This window comes from Passer domesticus, chromosome 14 (assembly GCF_036417665.1).
Source record: "Passer domesticus isolate bPasDom1 chromosome 14, bPasDom1.hap1, whole genome shotgun sequence".
NCBI classification, from domain to species: domain Eukaryota; kingdom Metazoa; phylum Chordata; class Aves; order Passeriformes; family Passeridae; genus Passer; species Passer domesticus.
In genome coordinates, this window is record NC_087487.1 from 19118909 (window position 1) to 19137293 (window position 18385).

Here is an 18385-nt window from a genome sequence, read left to right on the forward strand (position 1 = left end):
CTCTTCCTAAACAATCCTGCTTTATTTATTTTTTATTGGTCTGTTAGCAGATGTTGAAGTAGTTCAGGGCACAATGTAACCATGTGCTTTTCAATGGATGCTAAATAGGAAAGCGCACAATGAAAGGAGCAGTTGGGAGGGGGTTTGGAGCAGGGCACGGGGGGTTTTGTGGGGTTTTTGAATTCAGAATTAAAAGAAGTGCTTGATGTTCCTGTGCCCAAACCCTCAGCGTGGACCGAGAGCCGTGGCCCCATGTGGTGTGAGAAAAGGAGCAGCACTTGAAGGGCTGGAGGTTTGAAAGGGAGCTCAGCTCCTTGTTCTGGGAGTGTGGAAGGGGCTGTCTGTGGGGTTTATTGAAGCGTGGCAGATGTGCCTCAGCCCCACAAAAACCCCTCGAGTGGGAGCAGCGCCCCGGCCAGCGCGGATGAGCCCAGGCGAGTGCAGGATTGTGGGCTCTGTGCTCAGCACCCCCTCCACGCAGGCAGCTGAAATGGGCCATTAGCTATCAGGGAAAATTGTCTTTGCTCCTTTCAGCAGATGGAGCAAATATTTTACAAAGCAATTTTACATAGGAAAAGCATTTGTGTGAGGCGGTAATGACGGCTGTTTGCCATGATGGGACCCGAGCTCAGAACATGCTTTCCCAGCTCTGGGGAAGGCAAAATTGGCACTTTTTTTAATTTTAAAATTTGCAGTTAACACTGAAAAGCCCGGGCTTCAAATCTGGTGGCAAACTTTAAGGAGATAGAAGGTGCTCAGCGTGTTGCTTCCAAAGCCAATCCCAGTTTTAGAGATCTCTCCATTTATTCTGTTCACTGTGGTACTTTGTGCTTCTGGCCAGGGTGGACCTGCCTGAATTAGGAAAAAGTGTCCAATCAGTTTAATTTGCAAAACAGGAAATAATGGCATTTATTTGGATATTTAGGCAGCAGTCACTGGCTCCTTCCATGGTTGCTGGTGTCACTGAGAACATCAGAACGAGCTGGGCTGGACCAGTTCCACCCAGACTGGGGTAAGTTATCCCAGCCCCACCTCTCACCAGAGAAAGGATGTGCTTATCAATGGTAGGAATTGTCATTGTGCCATCCAAGGGGCAGAAACTGCCACAGCTCCACTGACTGCAGCAGAGTCGTGGCACTTTGTATTGCTCAGGAGCTCTCTGCTGATTTTATTCCTCTCTGGCCCACTCAGCTTTCCTTTAAAGGAATTTGGAGTTCCTTTCTTCACTCTCTATGCTTGCAAGGTCTAAATAATTTCCTTTCCATCTGGTTTTTAGCTAATGCATCCTGCTCTGCATCCTCTTGCTTTACCCAGATCTTTCTTCCTGTTTCTATTTCTTCCTCCTATTTATTTATTTCTCTTCTCAACAGCCTTTTCAGCTTTTCTTTCTTTTTCTTTCTGTCTCCAGCAGATTTCCTACCACTGCCTTCAACATCTGCCACGCTTGGTCTTAATTTTGTCTTGCAACTGCCTAAGAAAACCTTTACAAAATTCATCTTGCAGAAGGGTGAGAAATTATTTCTCATTTAGTGGGAAAAAGCTGTAATTTTTGGGGGTTTGGTGCTTTGGTTGTTATAAGAAGGTGCTAAACCAATTTGGAGAGATGTAAAGATTTCTACATGATGTAAACAATATTTGGGCTGCTCATTTTTACTGCTCCTGAGAAACATCAGCTGCAAGGTTGGAACAAATGCTCCCTGTTTCTGTTGAGCCTGTGCTCCTGGATTGTTTTGGGCCACATCAAGAGAGAAAACATTGGTAGGCTCTGCTGGAGATACTGTCCAATTTAAATGAAATTAGCCAGCTGAGCACTGATCCTTTTAAAAGGTTTGACTTCATGAGTGAATGTTGGATCCGGGCTTGAATTTGCCTACTAAAACTCCCTATAATCAGGATTATTGCCTTTTTAGAGCTTACAGTTGCAAAAAAACCCCTCCAAGCAGAATTCCAGGAGCTGATCCTTAAAGGGTGAGTCCCTTCTGTGAGCACCCTGACTGCCCAGGCGTTGTTCAGAGCACTGCCACCTTGGCTTGGGGCTCAAGGGGGGTTCAGCAGAGTTTCTTGAATTATGATTTGTTTAAAATCCTGCTTTGTTTCTGTCAGACAGGTTTGGTGCTCACATCCTTCACACTCAGCAGGGCTGTGGCTGCCCCTGGATCCCTGGAGGTGTCCAAGGCCAGGTTGGAGCCTGGGATAGTGGCAGGAATGGGATGGGATTTAAGTTCCCTCCCAACCCACAACATTCCAGGATCCCATGATTTATTATCCTAAAGCACCATCCTTAGATGTGCAAGAAGAACTTCCAAAAGGCACAGAAAATTTCCTTGGAAGTTCTGCCTGATTTTGCAGCCAGGTTAGGGAGGTTTCTTCCACAGCCACGTGTGATCCTCCAGCTCTGTGTGAAAGGACAGACAGCTCAGAACTGTGCCACTGGAAATTTGTGTCCCACTTTAATTGTTCCTTACGCAAACTTGGGCACAGCACTCCCAAATGCCTCCCCATCCAGCAGAGATTCCTGGGGTTTTTTTTCACTGTGATTTATCAAAATCTTTCAGGCAGCCACTGCACACCCCTTGCTTTGTTTGTTTTTTATATTTCTGTTTAAATTGCTCCATACCCCAAGTCAGCAGGTCTCAGAGGTGGAGTGACAGGGGTGCACTGCCAGCTGGGAACTGATTTGTGGGGCAGCAGTTCCAGGCCATCCATCATGGCTCACATCCTCTCTCCAAAGATGAGAGGGTTTTCATGAGCCACCTCAGCCTGTGCCTTGTTGGCTCAGCAATAATTCAGCACAAACACAAACCCACACAAGGCCAATGGGTGTTTGCTCACTGCTCTGCTGGTTCAGTCAGCTCAGCCATCCAAAACCAAAATTCCTCCAGATCCTGAGGAAATGAGCAGGGTAAAGACCTGAAGCTGTGTAAATTCTGAGCTTGGATCTCATGTTTTATGTGCTCCTTTGTTTTTTGGGTCAATTCTGAGTTTGGATCTCATGTTTTATGTGCTCCTTTGTTTTTTGGGTCAATTCTGAGTTTGGATCTTATGTTTTATGTGCTCCTTTGTTTTTGCCATGATGTTGTGCTGCTTAGTGTATTGATCTACTGACTAAAACCATTTTAACCCCTTTTTTGTGATATTTTTTAAGTCAATAACATGTTTTTCTCCTTACTATATGATAGGAGCCCACATATCCCACATCAGCATCACCATCTGAGCACCCCCATATTTTTAAGGTATTTTTCCCCTCAATTGTCCCCCTTCCATGGCTGGGCAGCCGAGGCCCAGGTGGAAAATCCCTTTCCTGCAGTGTCAGGCTGGCTGCAGCCAGGAGCAGGGATCATCCAGCTCTCCTGCATGCAGAGTTCATCCCAGATTCCCCAGCTGTCCAGAGGAGCCGTGGCTGCCCCTGGATCCCTGGAAATGTCCAAGGTTGGATGGGCTGGGAGCAGCCTGGGACAGTGAAGGTGTCCCTGCCATGGCAGGGGTGGCACTGGATGGGATTTCAGCTCCCTTCCCCCCCAAACCATCCAGTGATTCCAATCATTGCTCCATCCTCCTCGTGCTGGTAGGCAAATCCCAGTGAAGTCATTTAGAATTTGCATTTTTGGTTACTTTCCATCATGTGCTCCATGACAAAGCCCCATCTCTACAAACTCACTGCTCCGGAAAAACAGCTTTAATTTTTTATTTGCTATTCTTAGCTGTCAGCCATAAGGTTTCCTCATGTTCCTCCAGAGCCTGGGATGAAATGATTGTGGCTGAGGACATTGGCAGGACCAGAGGAGGGCTGGTCATTGCTGCAGCACGGGGTGCTGAGGAGAGGGGATGGAAAACAGAGGAAAGAGCCCCAGGGGAGCAGGGGGAGGCTCATGAAGCAGCAAGAAAAGGAGCCTGAAGCAATCCAGTCAGGGTCCTTGCACTTTATATGCTCCTGTTCTTCTGGGGCTTTGGGGAGCAGTAAAAGCAGAGCAGTTACTTGCTGTATTTAATGGGGCTGGGCTGTGTGTGTGATAATAAAGAATTTAAAACTAGGAAAAAAGCTGCTTTAGCTGGGGAGTGACTAATCAAATTCCACCAAAGACACAGGCACTTGGGAGTTTGTTACAGATATTTTGCAGATTTAAAAAGATATCTCCTGCTTTGGAAATGCTTTTGCTTGATTATTCCTTTTTTTTTTTTTCTATCTAAAGGGTATTTGGGTTGATAGAAGAGCTTGAACATAGAACCAGCAAAACTATTGCTGGCATATGTGACTATTTCAATATGCTGCTTCAAAATCCAAGCAATGTACAAGTTATTGACTGCTGCTATTGATCCCAAAGCAGTTACCAAGTACTTGGCATTTTCAGATGCCAGATCCAATTATTGATATAAATTATAATGCAGGAGATGCTGTGCTGAGGGGGGGATTGGCTTTCAGAGAAGGACAGTTTGCAGGAGGAGAGAAGAGGAGCAAGCAGAAAAATTAAAAAAGGCTTCCTGACTGTGGGTAAACAGTAACCACATTTTTTTTTTTTGCCTGTTGGAGGCCTGGTTTTTAATCACCCCACAAGCAGTTTTCATTTCTGTAGTAAAATTGCTTGTGGTTCTATTTAATTTGTTTCTGCAGGAGCTAGCTTTGGTGAAGATCTCCCAGGAGCTGCCGGGCCTTTTAGCACAGCACGTACAGCCAGTCAATGAGAAACGATTCCCTACATGGGAAAAATTCCTCCAAACATTTCTTACTCAAGGTAAATAAGACTGCAAAGTCGCTGGGAAGTGTTAGAAGGAGTAATTATGCCATATTGTCTGCCATATTCTTGTTAGTCTTGGGCCCATTTAAATATTTATCTCCTTTTATTTCTCCATTATGCTTCAAATGTTCATTTACCAATGAATTATAGGCCACTGTTCTATCATTCATTTGTCCTATCCAAGCTTTTAGTCCATATTAATCCTGGATTCTGAATCCATAAGCACCAGCTCCTTAATCCTTGGCTGTCACCAAAGGCTGTCACATTTGGGGAAAGGTTTTAGGGAATTCCAGCATGTGAGGTAAATGTAAGAATATTCAATATATAGATTTCTTTATGGAAGAGACAAGGATGAATCAAAGCCTTGAAGGTATTTTTCTTTTTAAAGAAATCCACTTAACACATCTAGTACCAATTTTATTACATAGCTGTTTATCCCAACAAATTGGATTATGGCATTATATGCAAGGAAAAGGCAAGTCCAGAATGCCAGGCAGTTACCTTGGTGATTTTCCTATGGAAAACCATGCTGGAAATTGTTATTTCCGTGCCAAATTCCTCTTGTGGGTGAGTGCCACAGGCAGACTCTTATCTAAGACCATTACATGGATGGGAGTCTCCAAGATGAGCTCCCAGCAGGAGTTACCATCCCCCAGATCCCCACATTGCATTTCCCAGCTGTTGTGGGCTGGTGCTGAGCTGGATTCACTCCTGCTACCCCTGTTTTCCAGTCAGCTGTGGGATTGATCCACTCTGGAAGTGGCAATGAAAAGCCACTAATTAAACTCCTTTCTCCTCCAAGAGACCCACGATCCTGGCTCTGCTGCTCCCCTTGCACTGATTTATTTGCTGTTTCTCCCGTCCCCCCTGGAGCTGCTGGTCCATCCTGTGCACTCTGAAGGGCAGCACTGGTGGATTTGATGCCAGGAGAATTCCTTTCCACTTCCAGGGGGGGTGATCGAAGCCTTCCCGTCCTCGGGCAGCGTCACCAACCTGACGGTGGATCTGCTGATAGAGCCGACGGGGGAGCTGACACTGCTGTCATCTGGAGACCAGCTCCACGCTGAGGGGCCCCTCAGATCTTCTGGCACCACCATCCCACAGCGTTCCGTGGATCCTGAGCTTCTCAAGGCTCTCTGCCTGAAAATTGGGGAGGCCTGTAAATCCAAAGGAGTGCTCGGCTACTTCTCTGTGGACTTCGTGGCTTTCACCCATCCCCAGACGAGGGAGCAGCAGGTGAGTGGGGCAGGTTTGGGACCTCACCCTGTCTCCCTGAGACTGGGAAATTCCAGCTTTCCTGTGGAACTCCAAAAAATACCAGGAGAAAGCTTTGTCCTTTGGAACAAGCAATTTCCAAACTCTGGGGTATGTGAGCTGAGGGAAGCACAAGGTTATTCTTACAGCACCAAAAGCAGACCTGAGGCATCTCCTTGTTCTTCACTCTCCTGACATTGTTTTCTTCTGGAATCTTCCCTGAGGACCTTAGTGTTTAGGATGTGTCTGACTGTAAAAGGGAATATCCCTGGACTTCAAGGCTGCAGGGAGCTGGGGAACTTTCAGGTTTTTGGGAGCTGATAGCAGTGTAAGGGTGGCTGTGGTGAACCAGAGAATCAGAATAATCACAGAATGCTCTGGGTAGGAAGGAATCTTAAAAATAATCTCATTCCAACCCCTCATTCTAGCACCTTCCACTATCCCAGGTTTCTCCAAACTCCCTCCAGCCTGGCATTGGACACTTCAGGGGTGCAGGGGCTGCCACAGCCACTCTGGGCACCCTGTGCCAGGGCCTGGCCCTCACAGCAGTTTGTGAGCTCTGGAAGTCAGATCCCAGTTATATTTGACTCCCAAAATGGATGTGCACAGGCATTGTAATCAGAGCTCTGGAGGAGCCATACTGGCCAAGTTCCATGGAAGTTCTTTAAAAAGATGAAGGGATGACATTCTCAGCCACGGAAATCCACGGGAGCTCTGCCAATGGCTCCACCCCAGCCAGGAGGTCACTGACATGCAGGATTGCTTCCTGGATTATTGAGGTTGTGACATTTCCTGGCACAAACAAGGACACATTAAATCATTTGGTGATTCTTGTGGCTTCTTAGAATTCCTGTCTGTTCCATCTTGGTTTTCTTCCTTTGTTCCCAGCTGATTATTACCTCAACATTTCCTATGTTTATCAGCATGTACCACAACTTTAACATTATTTAAGCACAGGTTTTTAAATTTAACTGGAAGTGGAGGCAATTAATGAGGCCATCTGTCTTGGGAGAGAGAGATCACACAAAGGCTTGTGTTCCTGAAAGCACCATTTTTTTGGCAAACAAGAAATCCTATCAGACCTTTGGAACATTTGCTCAGTCCTTTCACAAGTGTCCCCTTGAATGCAGGAGGTGGGAGGCTCAGATGCATTTCCTGGAAGTACAGGGATACTCAGGAGTTCTTTCCAGGTGTGTTTTACAGAAAATATTGATCTTTGGAGCACTAGGAGAAAAGGATGGATAAGGAACAATGTGTGTTGTCACACAGCTCAGTGGGAAGACAGAGCCTTGGCTGCCTGATCCAAGGGGCAGGGAAAGCTAGGACTCCACAAAATTCCCTGCTTGCCTCAGGAATTTGGTTCCATCTCAGTTTCAGGCACCTGATCCTGAGGGGAAGGGAGATGGAGATGCTGTCTTCAGTGCCTTGGGGAAGAAGTGGAGGTGCATAATTTGGAGTGAATCCCTTCTGATTCCCACTCTATTTTCCACAATGATCACTCCAAGCCAAGCCTTGGCCCCTCGGAGTGAAATCCTGCCCAGTGCTGGCTGTCAGACCCCAGCTGGGAGCTGCACCCAAAGAAATCCACTGGACTGAGGGGGAATATTTAAACACATCGATTTCCTTACATAATAATTTGGAGAAGCAGGATCCTAAGCCACCTTTTCCATGGGTCTGGTGGCTTTTGCACAGCCCCAGCCTTTCCCAGCAGTAGTGAGGGAATAATGAATTGGATAAAGTGCTGGACAATTCCCACAGCGTCCCAAGGTCTCTCCAGACAGAACATAACACATTTTTATGTGCTGTTTTCCAACAAGGACCACGGTGCTTCCATCAACCATCTCCCAACCTGTATCCAGCAGGACAGAGGAGCTGCAGAGCCCTAAAATTGGAGTTTTTGGGTGAGCCCCAGCCCATGCCAGCAGCTGCCACGAGATGGCAGCCGGAGGAGAGCCTGCCAGCACTGCCCCAATCAGTCCTCCTGCAGGTTTTAAAAGTCATGAAAGCCACTCTCCTTCCAACGCCCCAGCTGCATTAATATTTTACTAATTGACATTTTTACAGTATCACTCAAGCAGTTCTTTAAAACTGGCACGGGTGCTCTTCACAATAACGCAGCCATCGATAGCAGCAGAGATAAAACAGTTAAAGCACAGAGAGCCCAGCTGTAATTTAGTAACTCCTTAAGAATTTATGTTTCCTTCCCTTCTCAAGTTTACATTCTAAAGCTGAAGCGTTTTTATGGAAGCTGTAAAGAATTCCAGCATAATTGTGACTTTATTCACTGGAGATGTCTTCAGCACAAAGTGCTGGCTCTGAAGCTGTGTGTGCCCAAGGAGAATCCCCTGGAAGCAAATTTCCTTGGATAAACAGCCAGCAGGTCTTGCAGGGTGTATTTCTAACTCTTTGTTTTTCCATTGGTAGGATTCTGGAGAGTCCTAATCTGCTCTGGGCTTAGCTTGACCTAAAACCAGTCTCAAATCTAAAATGTTAATTACTGCCTCTACCTCCTACCTTTGGACTTTGAAAATCAAATATCACTTCTAGGCTGTTCTGTTCCAGTTTAATATCTGAACATAAATTCTGAAAATCCCCACATTTCAGATGAAAACTCTTTGTGTTCTGCTATTTTTCCATGCAATCCTGTCAGGATTTGACACCCCCCAATCATAAATGTGTACAATTACATCCTGCCCTTATTGTGTATGCTCAGAAAATGGGGATGGGCTCAGTAATAGATGTTTGTTAATCTGTAGGATTGTATCATTCTTTACTTAAACTTCACCTTTGCACAGGGCATCTCCTAAGAGCCCCTGATTTACTGGAGGAGATGATTTATGTGGCCAGACCCTTTTCCAGGCCCTGTGTTCTCCCATTTCTGTAGCAGCACAGAGGGGATTTAAAGGACATTTTTGTGTTTCCATGGCAAAAGGGAATCCCCTGCTAGGATAAAGCTGGAAAATCTTGTGCCATCTGATCCTTCTTCCTTTCTCCCCCACGTCAGGGATGTTCTGGGACACGTCCAGGGCAGGAGGGGACATGGCCACAACCAAAGTGTTCTCAGAGAGCCCTGAGCCAGGAAAACAATCCTTGGGGGTGATCCCAGCTGGCACCAAGGAGTGACCATTTGGCTGCTCTGAGTTCCAACAGGGGTGGTTCAGCCCCAGGCTCAGGGATGAAAGGAGGTGGACAGGTGGCTTCCAGCCATGTTTGCCTTCCTCCTATTCCTCCTCCTCCTCCTCCCCACACCTTATATTGGAAAATGCAAAATATTACAATGACTTTGCCTGAGGAGGACATGAAGCTTAAGGAGATTTTTGAGCTCTCCTTTGTTACAGTAGGGGGGGATGGACACCTTCCTTCATCCCCCCTGTAGATCCAAACTCTTCATTTTGTAGGCAGCAGCAGAAATGGGGCTGAGATGATGAAAACACACAAAACCAATTTAATCCCCTCTGGAAGCAAACAGAAACTCCTTAAACCAGTATTTGGTCAATCTCATCATTTCCAGCACAAAAGTTGCCCTGCTAAAAGCTTTTTCTGTTCTTCCCTGCTCTGCCAGCCCCTTCCTTGGGCAAGTTGGAGCCATTCCCTGGATCAAGGGCTCCAGGAGAGCTCCCATCCTTCCCAGGGCATCCATTCCCTGGATCAAGGGCTCCAGGAGAGCTCCCATCCTTCCCACAGCATCCATTCCCTGGAGCAGGGGCTCCAGGAGAGCTCCCATCCTTCCCACAGCATCCATTCCCTGGATCAAGGGCTCCAGGAGAGCTCCCATCCTTCCCACAGCATCCATTCCCTGGAGCAGGGGCTCCAGGAGAGCTCCCATCCTTCCCACAGCATCCATTCCCTGGATCAAGGGCTTCAGGAGAGCTCCCATCCTTCCCAGGGCATCCATTCCCTGGATCAAGGGCTCCAGGAGAGCTCCCATCCTTCCCACAGCATCCATTCCCTGGATCAAGGGCTCCAGGAGAGCTCCCATCCTTCCCACAGCATCCATTCCCTGGATCAAGGGCTCCAGGAGAGCTCCCATCCTTCCCACAGCATCCATTCCCTGGAGCAGGGGCTCCAGGAGAGCTCCCATCCTTCCCACAGCATCCATTCCCTGGAGCAGGGGCTCCAGGAGAGCTCCCATCCTTCCCACAGCATCCATTCCCTGGATCAAGGGCTCCAGGAGAGCTCCCATCCTTCCCAGAGCATCCATTCCCTGGATTTTGAGGTCAGGTGTAACATCTGAGTCTGAATTAAGAGCAAACACTTCACTTGGAGCCAGTGAACAGCCCTCAGATGTCCAAGATTTTTCACTCCCTGGTTCCCTCATGCAGCTCTGTCATTTCTTTCTGAGGGCAAAGTTTTAATTGAGAGGGTAAAACCCAGCTCAGACAAGATCTAGGACATATTGACACAGATTTGTTGATAATATTTATCAAAATTAATGGAACACTCCCACAATATGAATAGTTTATAATTATTATTTGGCTCATTGAAAAGGTTGGCACACACTGGAAAAGGAGAAATGGACAGCAAAGTTCCTCCTGTCTCACAGAAGTGATGATAAACAATAAATTATTGAAGAAAATTAAGTATTATAATTGGGGAACATTCCCCTATTACTAAGTAAAGCCAGCCATTAGCATCCAATTTGCATTTTAGACCGTGCAGCAGGAAATATTTAAGTTGACAAATAGGATATTTAATACAGCAACAGATACTTGGCAGTTAGACATTAACAACTGTTACTGGGGTGATTTATTCCCCATTATCCAAAGGGCATTACTCTGTGCATATGATTCTGAAATTAACTCCAGTTTTCCAAGAGGCCTTGGCTGCCTGACCCCTTAATATCCTTATAATGAGTCCATTTACCATTCCAGGGCTGAGGCAAGTTGTTCACTGGGAGATTTGTTTTAAGGGGTCCTTTGTAGGGCAGCTCTTGGTGTGTGGGAACATTTCTCACTGGCAGGGATTTTTAAAGTGGGAAAATCTCAAGCTCTGGTTATTGGGGTGGAGGAGCCTTGCAGAAGCAATCCTCAGCCTCCCTGAAAGATTATTAAGTCCCAGAAGAGTTCTGGTTGCTTCTGTTTGGAAGTGGTTTGTGGAATCACAGAATCCCAGAATGGTTGGGGTGGGAAGGGACCACTGGGTGCCCACCCAGTGCCACCCCTGCCATGGCAGGGACACCTCCCACTGTCCCAGGCTGTTCATAGCCCTGTCCAACCTGGCCTGGGACATTCCAGGGATCCAGGGGCAGCCCAGCTGCTCTGGGCACCTGTGCCAGGGCCTGCCCACCCTGCCAGCCAGGAATTCCTTCCTCCCATCTTCATCACTGCCAGCCCTGCCCCAGCACCGGGAAGCCAAAAGCAGGAATGCCAACACACAGGACAAGGAAAGGCAGAGATGTTCCTTCACAATTGCTGAATTTTATTCTTCTTGTCGTTCTTTTGAATTTATTTGAATGCCCCTCTTTGTTTTTGATTAGGTGTGGGCAACAGACCTTGACCTTTGCTACAGTGACCAGCTGGCCCTGAGTCAGCTCCTGGTGTACCTGACAGATGGAAATCTGGATTGTGGCTCCAGCATCCTGCAAGCACCTCTGGCAGCACAGGAAAGCAAAAGCCAAGGGGTTCAGCACGAGGGGACAAAACCTGTAAGCAGTGTTGTGTTCTCAAATAGAATCATTCATGGAACTCCCAGTTCGTGTTCTGTTCTAGAGGAGCTGAACCTGCTCCCTCCTGTTTTTAAACTGCTGCTCTTGGATTTTAGCAGGCTAATGAAGTCATGGGCTAACGGCACAGTAGGAGTTAAAGTGGAACAATCCCATCCCAAGGCCAGGCTGGACAGGGCTTGGAGCAGCCTGGGGTGTCCCAGGTGTCCCTGCCCATGGCAGGGGGTGGAATGGGATCAGCTTTAAGGTCCCTTCCCACCCAAATATTCTGGGGCTCTATAAAATGGGAAGAAAGGTCTTTAGAAAAGTCAGCATAAGAAGTGTCTGTCTGTGCACACACATGTATGGATTGCAAACAAAAGCTGTTTGCCATATTTTGACAGAAGATTCACAGCTCCCTTTTTGCCATCCATAGGGGAGGGAATGTATCACCATTCCAAAAATGTCATGGAGCTGTAATTTAGAGGTTAACGAGCTCTTGATCCATTGTTCTCGTCAAGCAACCACTTTTAGTTGGAGAGAAGTAAATTAGATCTGATTAGTCCCAGTAGTCCAAGTTTTAGAAATGAAAAGTAATCAAGTAGCAACTTTTTTTTTAATTAAAATTTTGTCAGAATTAACATAAATTGTTATTATATGCTTTATTTTTAATTCCTTCTGTATTTCTGAGATTTTTATCTCCTGAAGAGTTAACTACAAGACTGCAGTCTCCCAGGAAAAGAGAAAAAGAAACAAACCAAGAGACAAATGTTTTTACTGCACATGATCTGTAATGAATGATTAAGTAAAACACTTTGTGTAAAATTATGATGTTAATAATGATTCTGTCCCTTTTAATTTATTAGATATTCTCCATGCTGGTAGGGTTGATTTTGATAAAACGGAGCAGCCCCGCAGTTTGTGCGAGGATTTTATTTTTAGAACTCCTTCTTTGAAAGAACAAATTTCCTAGATACTGCTGCTCCTGTAATTATGTACAAAACCAATCACTCATTATAGTTAGGATACATTATCTTCTAGACAGATGAGGCTAAATAAGCAACACATTAATAATTCATCCTGCAGTTCATTATGCATGTGTATGCATGCTTTGTAGCTGAAATAAGCACCTCATCAACCTGATGCCAACCCTTAAACAATAGTTCTGTGTTATTGCAGCCACATTCAAGTTTACGCTTGTTAAACTGCTGCTTGGATTATTTTATCAAGCATTCATTTATTTGTGGTCCCCTACTGCAGAGAAACAGATTTTGGAAGCTCCTTTTTTAAGTTAATGACTTGAGCAATGGGTGTTATTAATTCTCAGAATATTATAAACATGATTAATTTTCAGGCAGAGATGTATTAGATCAGGATTTCAGCTATGTCAACTTAAATGAGTCAATGTCAAAACAAATATCATTTTAGGGAAAATACTGTAAATTACAGGCTTTGATGTGCAGTGTCCCTGCTCCCAGGGACATTAAAACCACCACCAGGAAAGGCCTGGTTTAGAACAGCTCTGCTCAGAGCTCCTCAGAGCAACATCTCTGTTCCTCTGGCACTGCTGAGAGTTTAAACTGGATGCAGCACCGACCTTTATCCAAGGGGGAGAGAGGGCAGGGGCAGGCAGGATATTGGGAATAAATTCCTCCCTGGCACAAGTGCCCAGAGCAGCTGTGGCTGCCCCTGGATCCCTGGAATGTCCAAGGCCAGGTTGGACTCGGTGCTCTCACAGAGCTCAGTGAGCACTGAAGCTGTGAAAACACCAAAATGTGCTTCATGGGGCAATTCTGTGGCTCTGATCTGTCAAACAGGGGATTATGGAAATGTCTGTGTCCAGCTGAGCCTGTGAGGAACAGGAATTCCTCCAAATGGAGCCTTACTCCAGGCTGGCAAAAAGCCATTTATGGAATCACAGGATGCCAGGATGGTTTTTGGGTTGGAAGGGAACTTCAAGCTCATCCCATCCCACCCCTGCCATGGGCAGGGACACCTTCCACCATCCCATGCTGCTCCAAGCCCCATCCAACCTGACCTTGGACACTTCCAGGGATCCAGGGGCACCCAGCTTCTCTGGGAATTCCATTTCAGGGCCTGCCCACCCTCACAGGGAACTTTCTTCCCAATATCCCACCTTATCCCACCCTCTATCTCTTTGAAGCCATTTCTTGTCCTGTCCCTCCATCCCTTGTGAAGTCAGTCAGTAATTTAGCATTTAGCTGTTGTGTTCTGATATAAATGGTGTGAAAATGAGGAATCCTGGGTGAAAAGTCAATAATTTAGCATTTAGCTGTTGGGTTCTGATACAAGTTGGTGTGACAGTGAGCAGTCCTGGGTTGTTCTCTGCAGCCTGTCCCCAGCAGCCCCTGGTGTGCCGTGGTCAGCAGCCAGCTGAGGCACTCCAGCCTCTCAGGGATCTCCTACAACCTCCTCCTCCACACCTGCAAAGCTCGTGGGATTGGATTTGACCTCCAGGTATGAACAGGAAACATGAGGAAAATGTGACATTTGTTCTGCAGAATTTTTGTTTGTAAGTTCTTTTATGATGAAACCACTTCTAGCAATGTAAATTATAAATCATAGAATTGTTAGGGTTGAAAAAGACTTCTAACATCATCCAACCATCAACCCACCACCCCCATGTTCACCACTGAGCCATGTCCTCAAGTGCCACACAAACCTATTTTTCTTTCAATTTAAGTGTGTGTAAGACTTTTAGGGGTTAACCTGCTTCTTGATAAGAATAACTGTGTAAGGAGATCAGTTTTAAGATACTTTTGAGTGTCTCTTACTGCTTTGAAACCCAAATATTTGCTGTGGAATAGACTCTGCTGCATTTATTGTATTTTCTACAAGAAGTTAGAGCAATAATCTATTTAAACTGAGCCAGAATTCCTTACACACAATTCCAACCCAGCCCTCCTTAGTTTGGGTGTGTACTTACCATAACGCATTTATTACAATTCCCACAATTTTAGGAATAAATAAAGCAATTTTGTCTTCATTAACAGGCAAAACAGGGAACAGTTTTTGTGTTGTATGAAGACCAGAAGCGACACAGCCTGGGAATGATGTAAGTGTGGAGTGTCCCTAACCCAGGGTGACAAAGAGCTGGGGACACTCAGGGACACAGCTTGGGAATGATGGAAGTGTGGAGTGTCCCTAACCCAGGGTGACAAAGAGCTGGGGACACTCAGGGACACAGCTTGGGAATGATGGAAGTGTGGAGTGTCCCTAACCCAGGGTGACAAAGAGCTGGGGACAGCCTGGGTGTGCAGGGAGTGACAAAGGCCAGGGAGGGAATGAACAGCCTGAGCACCTGGCTGTCACCTCCTGCTCCCAGAAGGGCCCTGACTTCTCCCAGGCCTGGCCTCTGGGGGAGTTTTAGGGTGGATTTCAGCATTTCAGCAGTAAAAGAAGGCCAGGAGTGTGCCGAGCCCGGGGGCTGGTGGCACTGCAGGCTCAGGAGCTGCTGGAATTGGCTTCAGGAGAGCTGCATTCCCTGCAGGAGCAATCTCTCCCATGGATTGGCACAGCCTTGCTCTTACAGGCAACATTATTAAAGCCCTGGCTTCCAGGAGGCAAAGGAGGGTGAAGTTAAATGCCTTTTTACATTGTTCTTGCCCAAGTTTCCTGCCCAAAGAGGATGTAATAAGTGAGGAGCTGAAGCGTTGTGCTCTCAGCCTGTTCTGTATTCCTTTGATGCTGCAGCTATTTCATTAATGACCTGGATAACAAAACAGCTTCTTCGAGTGCTGCATGTGCCTGCAAGTGATCTGGAGGGCAGGAACAGAATTCAAAATGATCTCCACAAATTGAAGGGACAAGATGAGAAATAGAATTAGGTTTGGTTGGAACCAGGTGGAAGAAATTACATTTAGAGAGCAGTAATGAATATGAGGAACAAGGAGGTTTTGGGAACAGGATCTGTGAATTAAACAATGTCATGATCCTGTGGAAAAAGATAAACAGTGTATGCTGGAAGAAATCCTGCTGTTCTGTGAGAGGGAGGCAATGAAAATGTTTAGAGTTCTGGAGAGCATGACTGACATGGAAAAACTAAAAAGGAGAGGGAGGGCAGAAATGGGATCTGCTAACGATCTCCCAGCACAGAAAAAGCCTCTGCAGGAAGGGAAAATCTGATTTTTTGGTAGTAGGACAAGAAGAAATAAACTCAACTTGAAACAAAGAGGATTCCCGTTGTCTGCCATCACATTTTCAGAGCAACTTCATAGCCTTAATTGGGAAACATTTTCAAGATTATAGGAGTTGGAGCTTATAAAATAACTGAAATCTCTGAGAATTACCCATTTCATTCATCAGAGATCTGTGGTTGATTCCAGTGAATGAGGCACGTTATTAATCAGAGTAATTCCCTGTTCCACAAGGTGTGGAGAGTCTGTGTGGACCACTGGGAAACCAAAGCCTCCAAAGCTGCAACAATCCAAGGAATGCTGATCCTGCTGAAATGTCTTTCCCAAATTTTAGGCTGAAGCAAGTTTTTCCCAAGTGATGTGGGTGTTTCAAGTGTTCTGCTACCTCAGTCCTTCCTCAGCAGTCACCTTTTACTTGGAGTAGCTGAAACCTCTCTGCTTACTTCTGCTAAGTTGATTAATAAAAATTATTTATTACACAAATCCTTTCCGTTGACAAGTTAAAATGGAGCCTCATCTTTCATATCTCCCTGAAGATTTTCACCTTGTGAGATTGAAAATCCTCATTAAATTCCAGCACCAGGCAGGCACAAATGAGAGGGCGATTGTTTTTAAGCATGTGAAGGGAATCATTGGTAAACTCATTTGTTTGGATATCATTAACAGAACAATCGGAGAGGATCTCCAGGGGGTCCTCCTGACCTTTGCTCGCAATCTCTTCATCATCCATCAAGAAATATCAGCACCTAATATGCAAGGCGAGACCAATTTTAAGGTGAGGTGTTAATTAACTAACGATCCTGGTTAATTTCTGTACAAGGCCTGCAAATACCTCATGCTGGATCATAAACAAGTGCTAAACCATTCCTTTTTTATCGCTGGCTGTGTGTGGTTTACAGGGTCTGGGTCAGTGTAGTGGGTCTCCCACGGCACCCGTTAGTTAAATTTAAGTTTGAAACTTTTTCTTTGAAAAGAGACATCCTTGAGCGTGAAATTATTTGTAATCTAATGCTCCTGAGTGTCCTTTGGAAGAGCAAAGGAGCTGTTGGCACTGCCTCACACAGTTCTGTCACAATTGCCTGCTTTATTTTAAAGGGACGCCATCAAGGTAAGAATCTCAAATTAGAAACAAATCTCTCAGCTGATAATAACTCCTTGGATTATTAACACCCATTTCTTTTAAGCAGGCAGCCACTAATCCATTCCTTCCCACCCTCACCCCGCCATCCATTTCCCAAGTGGATTTTGTTCCCAATTTCCTCTGCTGTTGGAATGTGCCCATCCCTGGCTGCTGCAGGGGGGGAGGACAAAGCACAGGGGCTCACCCTGGGGACGTTCCCCACCTTGCAGCCAGAGCCAGCAAAGCAATCATCAGCCCAACCCCGTGCCCTGGAACAAGCCCTCCTCACAAAGCTGCTTTTGATTCCACAGAATTGCTCAGCTGCCCACAGGGAGCTCCTTTTGCTGAGCTGCATCACCTTTAACTTTGTAAAAAACTTTCCAAGATCCTGTGTGTGTTTTGTGGAAGGTGAAGGGGAACGCTGTGTTGGATTTGAATCTTCAGTCATGTCACATAATTTATAGCAGATTCTTTCCACCCTGACTGGATTTTCCAGTAGAGTGTGAAATGACAGATTTTGGGGAAGACATAATTAAATTTCAACATGTTACAGAATAAACAACAACAACAACAAAAAAATCCCATTTTTCAATACGAGGGAATGAAAAGCAACCATGGAGAAAAAATAAAAGAGAGAACTTTTCTCCATTGTGCATGAACATATGTGAAATAAAACACCTGTTAGTTAATTAGGAGTACAAATTGTATTTTTATTTACCTGGGATTTGTACATATTTACTAATAATTCCCCCCAGTGTCTCCAAAGTAATATTAAATTTAATTGGTGCATCCTGTCCCGTGTAACCCTGTTACCTCTGCAAGGCAGGCACTGCCAGCTGTGCACCCTGGCTGCTGGATCCCATTATAATGCCCATTAAATAACTTGTATCCCTGGAATCTGTTACAGATGGCAATTCGAGATATTGAAGCAATTCTAGGAGTTACAGCAGAAAACAAACTGAGATTGGAAGAAGAGCAACCTTGGGAAGCAGATGCTCTGAAAGAATAGTTAACAGAAAATGTTCAAGTGCCTCATTCCTTATGCTTCTGGAAATGCTTCCTCATCTGTAAGAACAGGTTTGCTTTTCCTTCTGAGCTGTGTGTGAAGTGACATTAACTGAGACAGAAAATCTCTGTGGTTCCTGCCTGTGCCATTGGGAACATGCCACCTTTCTTGTTGGAAAGGATCATCCTAATGCTCCTCATGTCCCTGTTGTCATTCCTGGAGTTCAGCATGTGGGTTAAAAATCTTATTAATGGGGTAGTGCTGCCTTTGTCACTGACTCTGAGCAGGAGCAGATCCACTGAAAGCAGCTCTGAGAGCCCAAATTCCCCTTCCAACAGGCTGAAATAGCACTGAAAGGAAAGGAGTCCAGGGTTAGACCTGCTGAGAGTCCAGAGGCCACCAGGGTGAGCAGAGGATGGAGCAGCTCTGCTGGGAGGGAAGGGGTTGGACTCGATGGTCTTGGAGGTCTCTTCC

General features: G+C 45.8%; 1 protein-coding gene across 20 annotated transcripts in view; it reads left to right on the forward strand.

Annotated features, from left to right (window-relative positions):
- Positions 1–18101, forward strand: part of IQCH (IQ motif containing H) — a 51059-nt gene extending 32958 nt beyond the window's left edge. For 17 of the 20 annotated variants that reach the window (XM_064389313.1, XM_064389332.1, XM_064389316.1 and 14 more), the window contains 8 exons: positions 1409–1507; positions 4610–4730; positions 5683–5969; positions 11464–11631; positions 13981–14106; positions 14643–14704; positions 16452–16560; positions 17813–18101. In XM_064389313.1, the coding sequence (XP_064245383.1) occupies positions 1409–1507; positions 4610–4730; positions 5683–5969; positions 11464–11631; positions 13981–14106; positions 14643–14704; positions 16452–16560; positions 17813–17914 (1074 nt within the window). In that variant the 3' untranslated portion in view covers positions 17915–18101. Of the gene's footprint in view, positions 1–1408; positions 1508–4609; positions 4731–5682; positions 5970–11463; positions 11632–13980; positions 14162–14642; positions 14705–16451; positions 16561–17812 lie in introns of those variants that run through there. The other 3 variants (XM_064389318.1, XR_010347729.1, XM_064389321.1) reach the window with 3 other exon arrangements.
- The last annotated feature ends 284 nt before the right edge of the window (positions 18102–18385 follow it).